The sequence below is a fragment of the Triturus cristatus genome, chromosome 3_2 (genome assembly GCF_964204655.1).
Source record: "Triturus cristatus chromosome 3_2, aTriCri1.1, whole genome shotgun sequence".
NCBI lineage: Eukaryota > Metazoa > Chordata > Amphibia > Caudata > Salamandridae > Triturus > Triturus cristatus.
This window is the reverse complement of record NC_140584.1, coordinates 993,837,221-993,857,908: the sequence shown is the minus strand read 5'-3', so window position 1 is coordinate 993,857,908 and position 20,688 is coordinate 993,837,221. Positions and strand designations below refer to the sequence as shown.

The 20,688-nt window shown below is 47.5% G+C and overlaps 1 protein-coding gene and 1 long non-coding RNA gene across 2 annotated transcripts in view; one reads left to right on the top strand and one right to left on the bottom strand.

The window, feature by feature from the left end:
- Window positions 1–20,688, top strand: part of LOC146858957 (uncharacterized) — a 248,087-nt gene that overhangs the window by 160,164 nt on the left and 67,235 nt on the right. The gene's annotated exons all lie outside the window — the stretch shown is intronic.
- The window catches only part of SSC4D (scavenger receptor cysteine rich family member with 4 domains), a 451,954-nt gene continuing 444,015 nt past the window's right edge, over window positions 12,750–20,688 (bottom strand). Inside the window, exon 11 of the mRNA XM_085649606.1 lies at window positions 12,750–14,922. Within this exon, the coding sequence (XP_085505732.1) occupies window positions 14,606–14,922 (317 nt within the window). The 3' untranslated portion in view covers window positions 12,750–14,605. The remainder of the gene's footprint in view (window positions 14,923–20,688) is intronic.

Genomic DNA, 20,688 nt, shown 5'->3' with positions numbered 1-20,688 from the left:
CTAAGGTAAGCATTAAACGCCCTTTGGACATGGTGTTAGGTATTTAAAAAGCAGGAAATCTATATTTAATGTTTAAAATGTCCTGGCAGTGAGAAACCTCCAACGTTGTTTTTCACTGTAGCAAGGCTGGCTCTCTCATAGGAAAACACTAGGTTACATTATAACAACTTATAATAATTAATTGCGATATGGGAGCTGCTAGAAAAAATGATTTAAGGACCTATTTCAATCGTAATAAAAAATCCAACTTAATGGTAAAGTCAGATTTTATATTACAGTGTTGATATTGACACTTTTAGAAATATGTCATTTTACTGTCCAAGCCAAATGTGCCTTTCTGTCAGTGTCCAGTGTCATCTGACTGGTGAATGAATCCCCCTTGGTTAGAAGTGGATTGCTCCCAGACAGTGGACAAATGTTTTTCCTCTTTGTGCAGGATGGCCTGGGGGAGCTGTGCCCTGCCTCTTCCTGAGCATCAAAGGGGGCCTACCACATCACTGACAGATGTAGCTCACACCTAGGCTGCCTCCCCTATCTTTCTAGTCATCTTACCTCCAAATCCATTTGGATGGTAGAGCTACCTGTGAACTGGTTTGGAGTGACTACGAGGGAGGGTTTACACATTTCCATAGCTACACTCTGACTATGGGAAGCAATGTTCTTCCATGTTGGATTTAGGTAGATAGGAGCCTCGGGATAGTCTACAGTAAAACACATAGGAAGTGCTTCAAAAGAGGTTAGGGTAAGAACTGGGAGTGGCTAGGAGTTTCCCCTCATCAACAAGCTGGTATTGGGCATAAATATGGCACTCCGGTACCTTCCTCAGAACACTTCTGGACCTGTGAAGTTCAGAAGAAAGACTGCCTTGCTGTCTGAATCCTCAAGGAAGAATGCACCTTTCTAGTTTGAACCCAGGATCCTAAAAGTGACTCCAATGGTCAGTAGACTAACCTCCTGTTTGAGCTACATGGACACAAAAATCTTCCAGGGGCTTTTCCCCCCCCCCCAACTGCCCAGCTAACCAGTTCCAACTGGACCTGTCCTGGACCCTGTAGCTGGCTTCTGATGGAGTGAGTTGTTGCTACCAATTGGTGCCTCCCAGGTCTAGATCCTTGGCTGGTGCTAGAGTGTACTCCTTCTATCCAACCTGCAAATGTGGGGCACCTTTTGTAAACGTTTCCTCCCAAGAATCGGCAGGCGATCGGGACCACCAGTGAGCCGAAGCCATCGACATTGAATCGCTGGTTGGATTCAACTTGCTTGTTTTCCCCACTGAAGGGGATCTCACCTCCCCAAAAATATTTAAGTCTGAACGTAGAGGCCTTCATCGGGCTCATGCTGAGCAGCAACCCATCAATGTCAAAGCCTTCCTGGGGACAGACTTCAGCTGCTCAGAACTTTCCTGCCTTCGCAGATGACCGTGCCGTGACCCCGCTCTTGGACCACATGCTCATTTTCAGTATCTGACGGCTGCAGTGCTGATATATGTTGAAATAGCAATGCATAATGGCTGATTTGCGAATAGATCATGTTCTGTTCAGGATATTTGTTCTGCATTAAAGTAACCTTACTTCAGAGGTGTCTACCATTTTTGTTGTGATGATGACTCGTTACAAATTGATACTTAAGAGTTAAACCGTCAACGTACATGTTGTTGACTTCAATGAATGCCTGCTGAAGATGGAACCCATATAGATATTTTAGACCAGGGGCCCCTTACTACTAAAATGTATATGATATTAGTCAACATTTGTTTATCCAGCACTGAGCACCATTGTTCACTATTGGGCACCTTTCACTACCACTGCATCGTCCACAAGGAGCACCTACTGCTATTTTGTTTGTTTCCCAAACCTTGTTTGTAAGATCCTATCATTGTATACATTTAATGTTTATATCCAACGTTTGCACAGGCTTGTGCATCTAAATGAATGGACATATAATGAAATTGCTGGTCTTTTACCCACTTGGATTTCGCTTAAGACCACTTCTTTATAATTGACTACGAAGTAAAGGCTGTTAGCTTCCCTCAAGGGAACCTTTTTTTATATTAATGAAGATCCCGCTCTTCAGCAACCTGCCACCATATAGCCCTGCATCGGATCCAGATTGCCATGCCACGACTCATCATGACCACTTTTCCACCAGAAAATGTTTTAAGTCAGATGGTGAACTTTTCACAGGGATGAACCTGGTACTGGTATCCGACCCACACTCCATCGCGGTCAACGTTAACTTTTGACGTTGTACCGGTCTAGCGCGACAAGATCACTGCAGCTGGTGCTTTATGCTTTTTGGTGCTATTTTTAATTCTAACTTTAAAAGTATTTCTGGTTCTACTTATTTGACTTTTGTCATTTTGGAGTACTTTTATTTATTCTTCCTCCATTTTTCTAAATTAGTTTGGTATTTTTATTGCATTGGCTTTCACTTTATTACTCTGAGTACTGCACATAATTTACCACATTGCCTCGAAGTTAAGCCTGACTGCTTTTGTGCCAAGAGGGTAGAGGGTTAGGCACAGGTTCATATAGTGATTTTAGTGTTTCACCCTGACAAGGATTGTGATTATTATTTGAAGTGTGTTCGCACCCTCCTAAAATAATACTTCAAGTTCTTACTTCCCCCATCTATTTTAAATGAAGGACAAGCAGGGGTAGGATGTCCACCATGGCTAGTATGCAGTATCTCCTTTCTTGTGGGTTTGTCACAGTGTAAATCTGAGATTTGTCACCACCATACATATGTGACTTGCTAACAAAGTTCTTGAACTGTTGACCCAATACCAACTCTATGATGTAATTTGTGAATATGTCTTATTACTTTGATTGACATATATTCTCTCCTTTCCTGACCTTTCATATCAATTGTAATTTCTCATTATTTTGCAGTAAAATTCAAACCACGCAAAAGCACCTAGGGTTCTGGTTCACACTATACTAAACCACTAATAAAAAATAAAAATGAATAGGATGAAGGTAAAACCCTTAAAATATGCTGCTACTGGTTGTATCCTTTCTTCTAGACTGATAAGCATCTTGTCACCAAGTATGAATGTTGGAACTTCAACCATGTTCTCTCTGTTTCTTCATTGACCAGCTGCCCTAGACCCATGTGCTTTAAGGTTATACTTAAGGTGGCAATTGCTGCCCTTTCTTCTATTGAGTGTAAAGTCCTAGAAGCATTCAAGTGTGATCGATGAAAATCTCTTTAGTACTGATTAGTTTCGCTTCTATCCTTTCTGTTCAGAAGTGCTGAATTTTGTGCTCCTAAATGAGAGAGATTCTGTTTTCCAGGCGTTGACAGTGTAAGTTATAAGTTGCTTGGTATATAAATTAACTCACAAAAGCCATAACAAGTATGTACTACCAATCAAGTCTGGCGAGATTACTGATCAGGTATGGGAGAAGTTCATCTTTGTTGTTGTTCAATGATTTATTGGCATGATTTGTGTGGCAGATTACTGAAGTGTCAATATGTTTCTTAAGTGTTGCATTGGATTGGAAGATTTGCCAGTACTACAATATGGGGTGCAGCGGTATTCATCAAAGGTATTGGAGAATGTTTGTGCAGTGCCCATTAAGAACTCTAGTGCAGCTTTGTATTATCCGCAATAGAATGCTTTGATGAAACGCGTGAACGGTTTGATTACATGTAGCATAGAGTTGTCAATTGGTGAGCAGGCACGAGTGGGCAGCCATGGTCTGGGAGATGTTAAAGGCTTACAGGTTTACTTTAGTGACGCTTGGGAAGGACAGGCGAGGTTGATTTCCAGAAAGAAAGAAAAGACAAACACTCGAGTGATGGAAACTGTGGAGGTCTGGTCACGGGCCGCTGGAGCCAGTACTTAATTTGTAATAAAATATATGCCAGGGCCCTCACCAGTAGGTCACTGCAGCTTTAACTACTCATTGCCTTGCCAGCACTGCCAACGACAATACCTATGCAACCACCAACCATAACACTCGTACAAGGGTGATTATTCAGACTTTTCCAGGCTGCCAAAGCTATAAGAATGGCCTGGGTGTCAGGAATTTAGCGTTTTTAATATATATTTAATTAATAAACGGTGTTGTTCTGCTCATCTCTAAATACACAGACAGTGCCACAGTATGGCAGACTGTCATAGTGCCGGTGTTCACATTTAAGTGCCGGTGCAGAGCACCAGAAACGACCGGCTCAAATTAAGCACTGACTGGAGCTGAGATACAGAAGCCGGGTCGTTCAGGTAGAAAGAAAGCGACAACCAATCACAATAGCAGAAGGACTGCATAACGGTAACTTAAATAGTCAGGTAGTTGGAACAAGTTTCCTCGCAACTGCTTGGTTGTATGGTTCCTGCACGCTCATTCATTCACTATAATTGTCATTTTCTTTCACATTTGTTTTGTTACTCCTTTCCCTTGTGTTTCCTTTCTCTTGGGCTTCGTATTTCCTCAAGGTTAGCCGACATCTTGATCTACAGCCTTGTATTGTTATTCAACAGGATTGCCATTTTTCAGCAACTCCTGGTGCTCCAGAAATTGGGAAAGGTCTAGGAGTACTTCCTGGGTTTGTTATTTGCTATAGTTTACGAACCACGAGGAAAGATACAAAGGGATGGCAATTGTATGGCGGCTTGTACACTTGCATCACTTCTATTGCTTAATGTAATACTTTTGTTGCTATAGTCAGACTAGCTGTACTGGTGCTGAGTGGGTTTCTATTAAAGGCACAATATGGAGTGAGCATGAGCAAGATACACATATCCATTTAACTACTGTGAGGCAAGCAGTCTATTCACGTGTATTTCTCTCTTCTCCTTATTCCCACTTTCCCCTTTCAAGCACCTATATGTTGGAGAGTATCTGTCCCTCTATCTACAGCTCTTACGTAGTGAAGGGTGGTGGAGTGGCATTGGACCCTATTCCCTCCCCAAGGCTCCTCCAGAGTTGTGGCAATTATTCAACATGTAGATAGAGAGGAATGAGTTTTATGTTGAGATCTGAGAGAGTGACAGACTCAAAACTTGCTTCACCTTGGTTTGTTTGACCAGGAAAGTTGATATGGTTTTGCTTTGAGGAATGTTCTTTTCTAACCTTCTGCCATGGTGTCTTGAAAAATATTGTGTTTTTCTTGTCAGCACGAGCCTTAATATCAGAGCACAGAGCCTGTTTGTGTCTCTGTATAGAATTAATGGGGAGACAGCAAGTCATGATAGTGGTGTGTAAGCAGAGGTCTCTGAATTTTTAGTATTGACTATCATGAGTGTTGCGGCTCACAATTAATAAAATATTTCTAAAGATTCGAGTTTATCATAGATAGATAGACAGACAGACAGATAGATAGACATTTTTAAGACTAAAATGCTTAATAAAAAGTACAACCTATTGACTTTCTTTCACTAAACAATCTTTGTAGTTAACCAAGAAACAATCTAGTCTGGACACAGAAAAAGTCTCCAGGGTATAAAGAGTCAGAGAAACATAATTTTATGTCTTCCTTTAAGATGTTTCACAAAATACTCAACATTTACAATATACTGAGAGTGTGGAACCAAACAATGAACTGTCAAAGTTATACACCATTCAGTTTCTCATTACAAGAACACGATTTTTCAAATTCTAAAACAGCTAAGAGACATGATGGGGCTTTAGGAGGAGTGTGTGAGTGAGTGAGTGCATGAGGGTTCTCCAATTTGAGGCAATTTCTCAATTTTTATATGGTGGCTTCCTCCATGTACATATGCTTGTTTTGTTTGCCCTTCCTGAATACATTTTCCATAAATCAATGGGCAACTGTGAGGTCCACTGGATTTATAGGAGTCTGTGGCTGCAATCTTTACTGCATAGTTATTGATTACAAAGCAAACACAAGAAGATGATAAGGTCTTCCTTGAACCGGAAATGAGCATCCTGGCACGTCGGGCTGGACTGTTCCCATTGTACACAGGATCAAGACTGTTTGCATATGGCTGGGTTCAAAATGGAATGGCATGGGAAGCAAAGAAACGATGGATTTAGGCCCAGGTCTCTGTACTGGGGTGAATGTATGACATTGTTCTGCATTCTGTCCGTCAACTGTTCTTTTTGCATTTGTCACTCCGAGTAAGACGGGTATGCCCAGACGTGGGTCCTCTGCTCTCCATGCCCCTGGACTCAAGCTATCCTGGCTGATGAGGGGTGGAACCCCGAATCAGATCCTAGGATGCTTGTTTCTAGGTCCAGGGAGGACCTGGCGTGGCAGTTCGGGCTGGACTGTTCCCATTGGGCACAGAATCAAGCCTGATTTGCATATGGCTGGGTTCAAACTGGAATGGCATGGGGAGCAAAAAAACGATGGATTTAGGCCTAGATCTCTGTACTGGGGTGAATGTATGACATTGTTCTGCATTCTGTCCATCAATTGTTCTTTTTTTAGTCATGGATTACAGCCAAATAATTTAAAGATTTCAACAAAAACATTATTTGTAGCTCAATTGGATGAAAATAATACTGCCAGATAGTTTGCCGCATACTTTGTCTTTTCTTGTTGAACAATTTAGATACTCTTGGGCACATCTTGGTCCACATAATCCTATTAACCCTAGAGTACCCCCAATGTAAAAGCTCTGCAGAGTGATTTTGGAGGTTGTCATTACGATGATTTCGCCAATATTTCAGGGGAACCATGAAATGATTTCCTTATATCACCACAAAACCATTTAATAATTCAGTCTTAAAAGGTTGACATGGGGGCAGTGATACTCTCAGTCCAAATGACGAGGCTAGGCGACAGCATGTTATCCCATACTGAAGCACCAATTTTTACAATTTAAACATACTAGATAGGGGCGTGGCCAAGATGGCGGTGCAAGCAGACGTGTAGTGTCGGAGCTCCCGCCGCCGGCCCGCCGCAGCACCGGCCTTAGGGTCGTCATAGAGGCAGCTGACCCTTGCTGCCGGGCCGGTTGCGACCGGGAATAGTGGAGCTGTCAGCGGGGAGCAGCGAAGGTGATCGGGAGAGCTCTCTGAGAGATGGGTGGCAACGAATTGGCGGAGAAATGTGGTGAGGCCTAAAGTGGAGAGTCCGCTCACCGTGAGGCCTGCGGGACAGATTGCCCGCCCATCCGACTGTTGGAGGTAGCAGTTGCCCGCCGCGACGTTGGTCCCCTGGGAACAGGTGCGAGTGAAGGGATCACAGCAGCGCACATCGCGGAGGGGCGACGGGGCAGTGCCGCAGAGACGACGGACGGCCCAGTCTGCAGGCTGCAGGGAGGAGCTTGGTCGGCGGCCAGATTCAGGGGTAGCTCAGCGGGCTCGGCGTAGGACCCCACAGGCGGAGCGGCCGTCTCAATGGGAGAGCCGAACTTGGAGAGTAGCTGACGGTGAGCTAGGGGGCCCGATGGAGGTGTGGTCAGCGTCCGGGTCCCCACAGACTGGAAGGCCTGTGGGAGTAAGCCGCTGGCAGAACAGGCGCGACTCACATTTGGGCGGAGGTGATCGGCGGCCCCACGCAGAGTCGGGCGGTGGGGAGCCAGGCGGACTGGCAAGAGCAAGTGTCCTCCGGGATTGCGAGGGAGACGCCGCCGGCGGATCGCGAAGGTCCCGTGAGGGAAGCAGTGATTACTGACGGCTGCCCTGCACCGACCGCCATCTTTGCGCGCTGGAAGGAAATGGCGGCCTGAAGACCCCCGCGGCCTGGTTGTCGCGCCTAGCGGGGGGGGACAGCGATTGAGGCAGCGCCAGAGTGGACGGTGAGGAGACTTTGGCATTGTAGGGAGGGCCCCTTTCCGGACTGGACGCTGGAGGGGAGGGGCCCCTGGTGCTCTCTGCCCGGCAAGATGCCCGACTCTCTTTAGGACAGTAGCAGGCCGAGCGAGGTGGTAGTGTGCTTGCCTCGCCTCTCCTGAGAGCTAAAGTGGCACTCCCGGCAGCTGAGGAGGATACCCTGCGCATTGCCCAGATCGCAGAAGGGGGGTTCACGGTTGCAGTGGGCACGGGAGTGGAGGCCTGGCTGGACGGTGGCGATTTACTGGCCGCAGTGGTGACGCCGCCCGAGGAGGGTGGGTGTGCCCCGCGATAGGACTTGTACACTTCCCGAGGGCTTTGGACTTGGCGTTGCTGTGGGGGGGGGGGCACGTACGCACTGCGGGACAAGACCGACACAGGGCCGGCTCTCTGCCCCCCTGCCATTTGCCCATAACCCGGTGTGGCTCAGCGGGCGCGGTACCCCGGAGCCGGGCGGCTCATAGGAGAAGGTCTGAGGAGAGGGGCGCCTCCATCGCATCAGCTCGAGGTCCGGTGAGGGAGCTAGGGGGGCGGTCCACGCAACACAGCTGTGGTACTTTGGCGGAAGCGGGGCGAGCGTCTGCGTTGAAGGGCCCGATACAGGTGGAGTGTGGCAGACGCTTCTGCAGTATTGGGGCACGGGGCCTGTGCCGGATGCTAAGATCTTGACCCTTTGAGCCAGTGCCGAGAGCAGGAGGGAGGGTGGTCCCGATGTCTGGAGCTCCTCTTGGCCCGGAGTGCAACACGCTATGGTCCCCCCTAAGGGGCGCAGAGACAAAACCCTGAAGGATCTGTTTGCGAAGGTGCAGGTGGCCCAGCACGTGGACGACATGGCGACCGGCGGTGTTCGCCCAGCAGCAGCGAAGAGTGAGGGCACAGAACCAATTACCAAGGCCTTCCTGGAGTCCATGTTTGCAGGCCTGAGGGAGGATATTCACACCCTCAAGCGGGAGTTCACAGCAGAACTCAGGTTCATAGAGAGGTGGACAGCATGGGGGAAAGAGTGGCCGAGCTGGAGGGCAAAAGCGACGGCCGGGACACGGAGCTGGCAGCGCTACAGCAGGAAATTCTCTGGATCCACGACCAGCAAGTAGACCTCCAAACGCACGTGGAGGACCTGAAGAACCGGTCTCGGCGTCACAACATACGGATCCGCGGAGTGAGGATGGACGACGACTTGAAGGAACTTTTTAGGTATACAAGAGAGCTCTTTAATCACAACTTGGGCCAGTCACTCGAGACGGAGCTGAGGATTGATCGAGCACACAGAGTGGGGCCCCCGTGGGCACCATCCGCCCCGCCGCCGGACATATTAGTGTGCGTTCAAGACTACCGCACCAAAGAAGATATAATGAGAAAGGCCCGCCAGATGCACCCGGTTTTATTTTGCGACCAACGGCCGGTTTTGTTTCAGGACCTCTCCGCTCTCACCCTGCACAAACGCAAGACCTTTAGGCCAATTACCGCGCATCTCCAGCAGCGCAAGATTCCTTACAGCTGGGGCCACCCATTCCGCTTGGTGTTTTGGATTGACAATACACTTTATCAATTACGCTCATTGGCCGAAGCAGGCAGGCTGCTGGGAGTGGAGATTCCAGCGGGTGACAGCGAGGACGACAGCCCCTCAAGAGAGGTCAGTGATTCGCGGCCCAGGTGGCGCCAGTAGGGCCGTCGATGGCGTCCCAGGAAACCCCCAGTGGCAGACATACTCAAAGGCCAGCAGGCAGCGCTGGAGTCAGCATCCACGGAACTGAATGGCTCCCGACCTGGCTGATCCCGGCAGCAGCGAGGGTCGGGCTGGTTTACAATTCTCTACCCGGGTCGTTGGCGGGGGGAGGACGTCCCACCGCAGGCTACTTACTCCACGATGTCATCCTTCCATTCACCGGGAGGTGGAGGACAATGGGTTACGACACAGTTTTCTTCTTTGTTGGGTTTTCTGCTTTTGGATTGGGGTCTGGGTTGGGGGGTGGGGGTTATTGAGGCTCCGTCAGATGATGCCACACATGCAGACTCCTCACTCCGCATTTCCACTAGACACTCATAGGGGCTTCGATGGGGCAGTTTGGCTCCTTGAGACACCATAAATGCCGGCTCACGCACTTAAAATCCGAACTCTGAATGTTCGGGGTCTCAATAACCCCGTTAAGCGTAGGGCGGTCTTATCCTGTCTTGAAAACTCCCAAGCCGATCTATGTCTCTTGCAGGAGACGCACCTATTAGCTAGGGATTGCCACCGTCTCCGATCACGGAAATTCCCGACGCAATTCTTTTCCTCCGGTCCTGCCATGTCTGCGGGGGTGGCGATACTGGTGGCGCAGCGGTTCAAGGGGGGGGTCCTGCGGAAAGAGGCAGAAGTCAGGTGTCGGTTGCTGGCCTACAGACTTGCCCTGGGCACCATGACTTTTACCGTAGGTTCCGTATACGGTCCAAATGAGGGCCAGGAACAATTTCTCCACTCCGCCCTTACTGACATCACGGCAACGGCAGACCGACATATTATCATTGGGGGGGGATTTGAGCCTTGTTTTTGACGCACCAAGCCGGAGCGCTCTCGGCACTGGGGATGGGAAGATTGCAGGATCTGGGGCTATGTGATTTGTGGTGCAGCTTCCATCCGCAGAGCCGAGAGTACTCTTACTACTCACACGCCCACAAGACTTATGCCAGACTGGATTATCTTTTGGTGTCTACCTCAGTCTGAGAGATGGCAACGGGAACCGATATAGGGGTTGCCTCACTCTCCGATCATGCACCGGTGGCTGCTACTTTCACCCTTCCACCCTTGTCACAGCCGGCTAGGATATGGCACCTTAGAGATACCCTCCTACATAGAGCAGACGTGGTTACGCACATACAGGGTTCCATTACTGATTTTCTGTCACTTAACGCTAACACTGATACGACTCTGGCTACTCAGTGGGCGGCGCTAAAGGCAGTCCTCCGGGGGGAGTTTATTGCCATATCGGCGGCAGATAATGTAGAGCGCAGGCGTAAGCGGGACGACCTCATGTGCCGGACAAGAGAGCTGGAGCAGATGCATCAGAGAACGGGAGCTCCCCGCGTGTGGCGCCATCTGAAAGCGACGCGCCAACAACTGGCAGCCCTGGATCAGGATAGGGCGGAGTTTGCGGCCCTGAGGTTGAAACATGCCTACTATACCGGGGGGGGACAGGTGCGGGTGCCTTCTCACTCACAAGCTCCGTGAAGCCCGACAGAAGCAGGGGGTCCGCAAGATCTATAGAGGAGATGGCACGCGAGTTTCAGAAGACGGTGCCATCGCAGAGGTGTTCCGTGATTTTTACGGCACGCTTTATACCGCCTCCCCATTGGACGAGATGGAGGAGGCGGACTTTCTGGACTCTGTCACTCTCCAAGCCCTGACTCAGGCACAGGCCGATCTATTAGATAAGGAAATACGGGTAGAGGAGGTAATTGCTGCCATAGCACGGCTCAAGCTCGCAAAGGCCCCCGGACCAGATGGCTTCACAGCCATCTTTTATTAAAAGTTTTGTGCCCGGCTCGCTCCTCTCCTCACCCGACTCTTCAATTCCTTCTCCGAACCCGGGGCGATTCCTCAGGACCTTTTTAGAGGCTTCCATAGCAGTAATCCCTAAGCCGGGGAAGATCAAGACTCAGTGTGGTGCGTATCGTCCAATTTCCCTTTTAAACGTAGATCTTAAATTGTACACATGGATCTTAGCCAATCGTCTAGCACCCCACATGCCTGGAACTATTGACCCGGATCAGGCGGGTTTTATTCTGGAGCGTCAAACATCAGACAATACGAAACGTGCTCTCCATTTAATTGAGAAGGCCTCCCGCACGGAGGGAGAGTATCTGCTACTCATGATCGATGCGGAGAAGGCATTCGACCACGTTCACTGGCCGTATTTAGAGCAGGTTTTGGAGCGGATGGGCCTGGGAGAGAAATTCCGCACCCACATATTTATTTGTTATAAGTTCCCGTCTGCTTCTGTCCGGGTGAACGGCTACACGTCCACTAGATTTCCGATAGAGAGGGGCACCCGACAGGGGTGCCCTCTGTCAGCCCTCCTTTTCGCCGCCTACATGGAACCGCTCGCCCAGCGGATTAGGCAGAATTTAGCGATCTCCGGAATCCGGTTCGGGGGATATGTCCACACCATCAGTCTGTACGCAGATGATGTGTTGATCTCGTTATCCAGTCCGCGCACGGCATTGCCGGCTTGCTTGGCGGCGTTGGACTCCTTTGCGCAGGTTGTGGGGTTTAAGGTCAATACTGACAAGTCGCTGGCCCTTGATCTCTCCCTGTTAAGATCCACCCGAGAATATCTTCTGGGTTTGCTGCCCATTCAGTGGGCTTCTGACACGATTCCCTATTTGGGGATTCAGTTGGCACCCACTCTCCCGCAAGTAGTTGCCACCAATTATGCTTCCCTGCATCGGAAGATTCGTCGGGAACTTGGTCAATGGAAATATAGCCCCCTCTCGTGGCTGGGGGAAATCGCAGCGGTTAAGATGACCATCTTGCCTCAAATTCTTTATCTCTTTCGTACTATTCCTTTACACCCGCCCGTGGGTTGGATACAGCAGACCCAGTCGGAACTTGCCCAGTTCATATGGCATGGTCGGAAGCCGCGCATGAAGCGGATGCTGTCGACTCTGCCCCCGGAGGGAGGTGGTTTGGAATTTCAGGTCTACAGCTTTACTACCAAGCAGCTCAATTAAGACACTTGGTTGAGTGGAGTCGTTGGGAATCGGAGAAGCATTGGTTGTTTCAAGACCAAGCAGTAGCTGCTCGGCCCCTGCAGGAGATCCCCTTCCTCCGCAGGCAACATAGGCCCCCTAACCTGTACGCCTCGTATATAACTCGTGTTCCCCTCGATGTGTGGGATCGCACCAATATTAAACATGACCTTACTACCTTTCCCTCCCCGCTTACTCCTCTGATGGACAATCCGGATTTCGCTCCGGGAATGGACCAGGTGGCCTTCGCGGCATGGAAGCCAGCAGGTTGTCGTTTCCTGTACCATTTATATGGGGCAGACGGCGTTATTCCCTTTCAGCATTTTAAACAGGAATATGCGCTGCCGGAATCCGAAAGACTCAGATATTTGCAAGCTCGTCATTGGGCGCTTGATGTGCGAGTTCGCCCGGCGGCTGACAGACGTTTCTCCCCCTATGAGCGGTGGCTCCTTACACGCACGTCGGACAAACAATTAATCTCGGACCTATACAGAATGCTCCAGGTCAGATTTGCACACATCCACAATCCTGGTAGAGGGAGCAGGACACTCAGCCACAAGGAGTGGGAGGGTATATACTATAGGGCCCGGCATTCGGCTTATCATATGGGGCTCACCGAAACTTTCACAAAGGTGGTAACATATTGGTACTACACGCCAGAACGTCAACATTCAATGGCCCACACGAGGGAGACGCGGTGTTGGAGAGGGTGTGATCATAAAGGTACATTGACGCACTTGTTGTGGGAGTGTGAACAGGTTCAGCCTTATTGGACACAGGTGATTGATGAGGGAGATAAACATTTTAACACTGTGCTGCCTCGATTCCCAGTGTATATCTTGCTTGGTCTTCCCAACCCCTTAACGTACCCGCTTCGATCACGCAGAGGTCGGCAAATGGCAACAGCGCTGGGGTCGGCGATACAGAACATTCTTACTCACTGGCGTACCCCTACCGTCCCGACCTTCACGGGTTGGCTGTACCGTTTGTGGTATGTCCTCGGAATGGAGAAACTCACGTTGACCATGGCGGGTGAGGGCTCCAAGTATAGAGTGTTGTGGCAGCCATTTCTAGCTCTGTTGGCTACTGAATTCCGAGAAGTCACCTGTCCACGTTACTTACGTTTATTATGCCTAGCGGACACATCAGAGAAGGAGGGGTGAGGGAGTCACATTAGGGGGTCCAAGGGAGCTGTAGGGTGGACATGGAACGGGGGGGGGCATTGGCGGAGGGGAGGGGGGGTTGTGTTCTTTTTCTTTCAAGGGTATATTAGCCTTTGCTTCAAATTGGGGTGGTTGACCAGCAGAGGCGTATGTCCGGGTGCGGAAACGCAGTTCTAAGATGACTTGTGTAGTTGCATACCCTATACACGAATGGTTGGGATAGCATGCCCGGTCAGAATTGCTTTGAGTGTTCTGTTTCTTTTGAAATTCAAGAAAGATTCACACCGATTTATGGAGCACCTGCTAGAACTTATAGACCTTAGTGGGGAATACCTTCGGGGACAAGGACGTAGGGTACCTTGAATGTCTTGCTTGCCTACTCCTGAATTTATCTGATGGTTCATTCCCCTTTCTCCATTTTATCAGACGCGGCCGGCCCGGATGGGTTGTAGGCAGCATGCTGTGTTTAAAGCTAGGAATGTCTGCTCTGACTTTTGTTTTGCCTTGCCTTGCTGATATCCCCGTGCAGTAGCAAGCCGGCCCGCTGGGTTGTAGGCGCTAACCTTTTGTATTGCTGATGGTGTTCTTTCAGTAAAATAGATTTAAAACTAAACATACTAGATAGCAGATAAATAGAACTTTGCTCATTAGCTGATTTGTTAACATGCACAAGTAGAACATTAAGCAAATAAACTATTTTTGTTAATAGTGGGCAACACATATACATCTAACTTTTGTGGCCAGTGAATAGTGTATGTTTCTTATGAAATGTCGCTGTGCATCTGGGAATTGACAATCCAGCTCACAATTAACTCCGATATGATAAGGGACAGTTCATTTCATGCTAAATGTACGCCCAGTTATGAACATATTTCACAATAAATGTATAAAGTGCACATAAAAGTGAAAAAAATATATTTACAAAATTTATAGATTTACAGATGTTCAGGGCCAGGGGGGAGCCAATCATAATAGTTCACATAAGGCCCCAGCATCTTCTGAGTGGTCGCAGTTGTGGACGTTCCAGCGGATGTGGGAGCACTGGAAGAGAGAGGATTCATTCCCCCGGCATTTCAAATTGTCGAGAAAAATGTAGCCGCTGCCTTGTCCATAGTGCGCCTCTGCCCGCGCAGCCACAGCTGCTCCGCAGCCTAGCAGCCGACACACCACCCGGACGTCCATCAGATCCCAGGCATCATCACACACTGTGCCCCACTGCAGCAGGAAGAAGAGCTCCACGCGGCCTTCGCACCGATGGCTGCCATTGGTCAAACGAAGCAAGCCTAGTAGTAAAGGAAGAACATTAAGATCAATGTTTTCTATTCTCGATTGCTGAGCATTTGTATCATATCGGCATGTCCCTTGATGGTAGATCAGCTACAACACCTAATGAAATACAGTATTAAACAGCTTTGCTAAGAGCAACACCCAAGGATGTGTGGAGGGAGAAGATGAAAGACCCTAGTGGAACAATGTCATCTACTGCCCAGTCATATCATTGCATTGGGTGGGTCTGAGTGGCCCTCAGAAAAGTGCCTTTGCCATATCGGTGGCTGTAGAGTGTGTCTTTCTCTGGAAACAATAATAACGTGAGTGAATAAGTTAAGATATTAACCTAAAATTGAAACCATTGAGAATCTTGCAGTGTGATTGGATTGCTGTGCAAAGTCTAATCCTAACATCACCCCTGCTCCATGCGCTTACACTAATCCTAAAAATGAATCTTTGCCCGAATCCCTACCTCAAACCCTAAACCTAACCTTATTAATAACCCTTATCCCTAGCTCTAATATCAACCGTTGTGCCTTGTTAGGTCTCGCTGTAGAGAGCTTTAGCTAGTAATTAGTCGACCTGCTGTTTCCAATACGTAGAATATATTTAAGGTTGGCTTTGGGTTAGCCCTTGCTCCTGAGTGGATGGATGCCTTTGTTGTCTACCTCAGATGTCTGCCCTGGATTTGACAGCTTGCCTCCCTATGCTTGTATTTGTCCCGTTTTGCAACCACGTGGTTCTGATAGGATAAGTGGCATCCTTCCACTGCTTAGTTGAGGGGGCTCTGTTTTCGATCTGGCTTGACAGCAAGACATACAGTCACCAGTTCCTTAATATACACACAATAATCTTTGGCACCTCCCCAGAGGAGTACTTCTCACTCACTTCATGCAATTTGGTGAATCATTCTGCCTCCAATGGAGAGCTTGTGTTGCAATGCCAAGGGGTTATTTTACATAAAAAATACTCACTGAATTTATAATGGGAAAAAAGGCTACTGCAGCTAAGATGCTTTTATTTGACTTCACTTTAGTTGCTTTTAACATTCAGTTTTGTAGATTTTGGGTGGAATTAACCCTTTTGCCTGCTAAAGTAGTATTGATATATGCAAGGTGAAGATTGTGTTTTGTTCATTGTGTGCATCATTTTCGCCTCTTGCTTCCTGCACCAATCAGAGTGCTCAGCTTGGAAGCGCTGATACTGTTTGGTTAAAATAAAATATAACTTTAGTTTTCACTTAAAGTTGTAATCTAAAGAAGTGTAAACACAGGAGAGCCTGGCAAGATATCCAAAGCGAAAATTAAAATATAGTGTACGCACGTAAATGTTACTGAATTTCTCTTCACGCACAGTTATGCAGTAAGCACTACCAGGCCTGTTAAAACACAGAAGTAGTAGTTCACACACTCTACTAATCCTGGTTCCTGCATTTGGATTTTTTCTAACTTTAGCCGTCATTACCAGCAGAATAGTTAGGACCAGGAGCTTCTCTGCAAGAGCCAGAAAACACCTGGAGCGAAGCATCTTGTAATAGGTTCAATCAAGCCCTGGACTAAAACAATGGATACAGCACTGCCAAGATTACCAGGTCCATCTGTGACTCGCTGCTCCAACACACCTTTTTTTGCATTTTGGGACTTCTAGACGTGCCTATCCAATATAAAATCAGGACTGCGGGGCATATGTATCAAGCGAATTTTTAGTCGCAAACGCTGCGATTCGCAAAATACAGCGTTTGCGATTAAAAATTCGCAAAACGGGATGTATTAGGCAAATTCCCAACGCAAATTTAAGGAATCGCTAATTTAGCGATTTCTTACGTTTGCGTAAGCATTTAAGAAATCGCAAATTGCGATTTCTTAAATGAAATGTAACACTCACCAAAGGATTGCGATTAATCCTTAAGAAATCGCAAATTACCACCAACTACTAGTTGGTGTTAATTTGCAATTTCTTTTAAAAATGCACGTTTTGTAATTTTACAAAGTGCCACGTGACACACATACATGCCCTTAGGGCATGTATGTGCGCCATATGACCACACATGCTAATTTCAGGGGTGTATCAGGGTGTCATCTTGACACCCTTGCACCTTTGAAATTATTCTCAAATTGCGATTAGCAAATTGCGATTCGCAATTTGAGAATTACTTCCCATACATTCCTATGGGTCTCCTGGCCCATAGGAATGAATGGGCAGGTATTCCTTAATTGCGATTTCGCAATTTGCTAATCGCAATTAAGGAATTTTAAGAAATCGCAAAAAATTTGCAATTTTTTAAATACATCCCGTTTTGCAATTCTCAAATAGCGATTCCTAAAAAATCGCTATTTGAGAATCGCAAATGGTGATGTTGATACATATGCCCCTGCAACACTAGGTTTTCTTTTAAATTCTGTTACATGCAGACTTGTGTATTCGACTATTAAACAAGGACTACAACACTGAGTAAGCAAAGAATAAAATAATCTAGGTTGCAGCACCTACTCATACATGGACCTGGAAATCTTGGCACAACATGGCAAACTCTAACACGTCTCTCACCAACTGGTCAGTGAAATCAGGACAGCAGTGAGTTTGTGCATAATAACTTTATTAGTTAAAAGGACCATCTATTGTAGGAAAAAAAGAGTTCTCTTAACCCAAGCCTCTAAAAGTAAATTATAGGCATTCCACAATGTTGTTTTGTTTGATGATGTCACGCGGGGCTTTGAGATGTATTGTGATATCATTCACTGGATGGCCCCTTTAAGGGTCGAGAGACATTTTGGGCCTGATTCACCAAGGTAAACTTATACGTTTGTGTAAGATTACGATTTTTTGCAATTCACAAAGGAATTTTATGAGTAGTTTCTTTACGACTACAGAATCTTTGCAGTTGAGGCAAAGACTAGGAACATAAAAAGACAGGCAGTCGTAAAGATACTATTGGTAAAATTGCTTTGGGAATTGAAAAAAATCATTAATTTACACAAAAGTGGAAGTGTACCTTTGGCAATCTGGCCCTTTCTTTGCATGCACCTGTGTAAGTTTAATACAATACAGTTTTATATAGATTTAGGGCCACTCATAATTGACAACTAGTAAGCTCTGTCTGCTGCTACAGTTCTCTGAGCACTCTAGTTTTCCAGCTCCATGCTTGGGCTCATCCAGGCGACATATTCATTATATTCTGTGACTTGTAGTATTGCTTTTACAGCTGGATTAACAGCCCTAAATATCCCAGAATGCAAAGAAAACACCTGAACTTGATGATCTACTGACACAGAGACCTTGGAAACCTGAGAGCAATGCAGTTCTGTCTATGAATTTATACCACCTTTAATATGTGCTGTTGAAATGAGGACGCTGTGGAACTTAGCAGAATGTGACTTCTCTTGAAACACAGCACAGGTGTGCAGCATATTTTAACAAGCATTGTCAAATCCAGAAGTTCTTGCCTATGTGAGAGTTGCTGGTTTGTCAACGTTTTTCAGCCAGTCTGGATGCTGCGCAGCATTACTGAAATTTAGGAAAGAAAAATACTATGATGAGGCCTCCAACTACATTCACTCTCAGGCAGTGTTGCAAGTAAAAGAAAAAAGTAGTTCCAAAAGTGTGTGCAGTGGTAGGACACCGGACAAGGAAGCAGCATTTTGGCTGTGCTTCAGGGGAGGAACAAACACCTGAAGAGGAAGTGAAGTCGGCATGCACTAACCAAGAGAAGCAAGTGAATTAGACTGGCAATGAAGCCAACCAATGGCAAGAAAGTAGTGGGCTCTAAGACACCTGTAAGTAAATAAAATGTCTTGAAAGAAACAACACATGCGCTGCCTCAGGCGAGATCTAAAAATAAAGCACCAACAGAGCAGTATTTCCACTGCTTTGGTTTCCAGAGAGACCATTTCCATTTCTAAGTGAAGAGGCACCAACACAAGTATTAGAGCCCTCAAGCTTCCCAGTTCCATGCATGAGTAGCTCATACAAGTCCAGTCCAGAAATTTCCTTTGAATTCTGGGATTTGCAATCCTAGTTCTACTGGTCAAACAGAACTACAACTCCCAGCATGCAAAAGTTATGTTTGAATGAGCTACTCACGCACAGAACTGGGTAACTTGAGAGCTGGGTTTTTCCTGCTTTCTGGGTGTCGGTCCTGTGAGCCACACTAAGCAGTCACAGGATGAGAGATGTCCCGCTTTTTGACACTAAAGCTGGGTGAGCCGCTATTGCGGGCCACAGCCACATTAATCTCCTACAAGAATCACTCATCGCTCTGGTGACTGCGACAAAGACTGAAAATTACAAAGCCTTCAGTGGTTCAACGGGTGTTCTTAGTGCCTGGGAGGAGCAGTTTTTTTAATTGATTGATAAATGTGAGGGAGGAACAGCACACAATGTGCGCCTCAAAAGGCAGTTGTATCAGCATCTTTATCCTGAAAAAGGCTAATGAGCGTCAATGTTGAAATTTACAGTGTAGACACCACGATCCTGCAGGGGTGTGCCACTAAGCATTTAATGTATTAATAAAACAAGTGGACTGTAGAATGTTAAACTTTCAAGGACCACAAGATGGGGGCCAGATGAAGGCCTACTGCCTGCGAATTTATGCTCCTCTGGCCACCCACTGACATCCTGTTGAAACACTGGCAGTAAAACACACTATTCGCTCAATTGGAGCTCTTGTAGTAGCTGGGGAAAACATTCTGCACCCTCTGCACTGACTGTTGGATGAATCAGTGCCCAAAGGCAGCAGTACAGAAACCCCGGATAGAGGGCCCCATGGGCATGTCCAAGAAGGGATGTAACACCAAGTCAGAGGGTACTTAAGCCTGTGTGATAATAGTGACTCACAACACCCCCCCGGGTGAAAATACTGCAATTGGCACTGCAGCCATGTGTGTTTCAGGCCAGACAGTCCCGGTGCAGTCTAGGGGATAAATAAAAGGGCTCATCGTCTTTGGCATACACAGTATCACCCCACAGTGGCCGAAAACTAATGGCAATGTCGAGCGATTCATGTGCACTTTGAAAAAGGGACTAAGGATCGGCGTCCATACAGAAACAGACCCCGATAACAGCCTGCATCAATTCCTGCGGGAATACAGAGAAAGCGCGCACACCACAACCAGGTGCCCTCCATGGACCCTTATGCTGACACCGACGGGACACACCATCCTGGTCCCCCCAGAGTGGTCCCCCCAGAGTGGTCCCCTCCTAGGTATAACCCGGATGGTACCCAAGGATGGAGGGAACAGAACAACACAAAGGGCAGCGTGCAGCCTGCACAGCTGCTTGGAACCTGGGGACTATTCGCCCCTGAGGGACTGCCTGCCCAGGGTGGAAGTTCTGTTTTCCGCTTCGAACCCGGAGCGTGGAAGATAGCAGATGTGGAAGATGGTGCTCACTCACAAGGGTGAGAGATCGTGACCAGAAACATATCATGGTTCAAGAAGGTGGATGCCACCGCATGGAATGAGGAAAATGGCAAAAAGGCCCGAGAGTCAATGGACATAACAGTAGGGGACAAGCTCAGTTACCGGCGACCAGAGGACGGGCCATCACCAGATCACATTCGCCATGAAAACCCGACCACAAGACCCCAGGGCAAGATAAGCCAAGAGGAGCTGATCAGCGCCCTAGTAGCCAGCACCACAACCTATGCCCAAATCCCCACCTAACCAAAGACTGAATGACTTTGTATCAGAGTAAAGTGCGGAAGAAATGTAGTGAGCCATCGGGCCACTATACCCCAACCGCTTGACCTGGATGTATCGCACCTCAACCCTCAAGGCCGTATG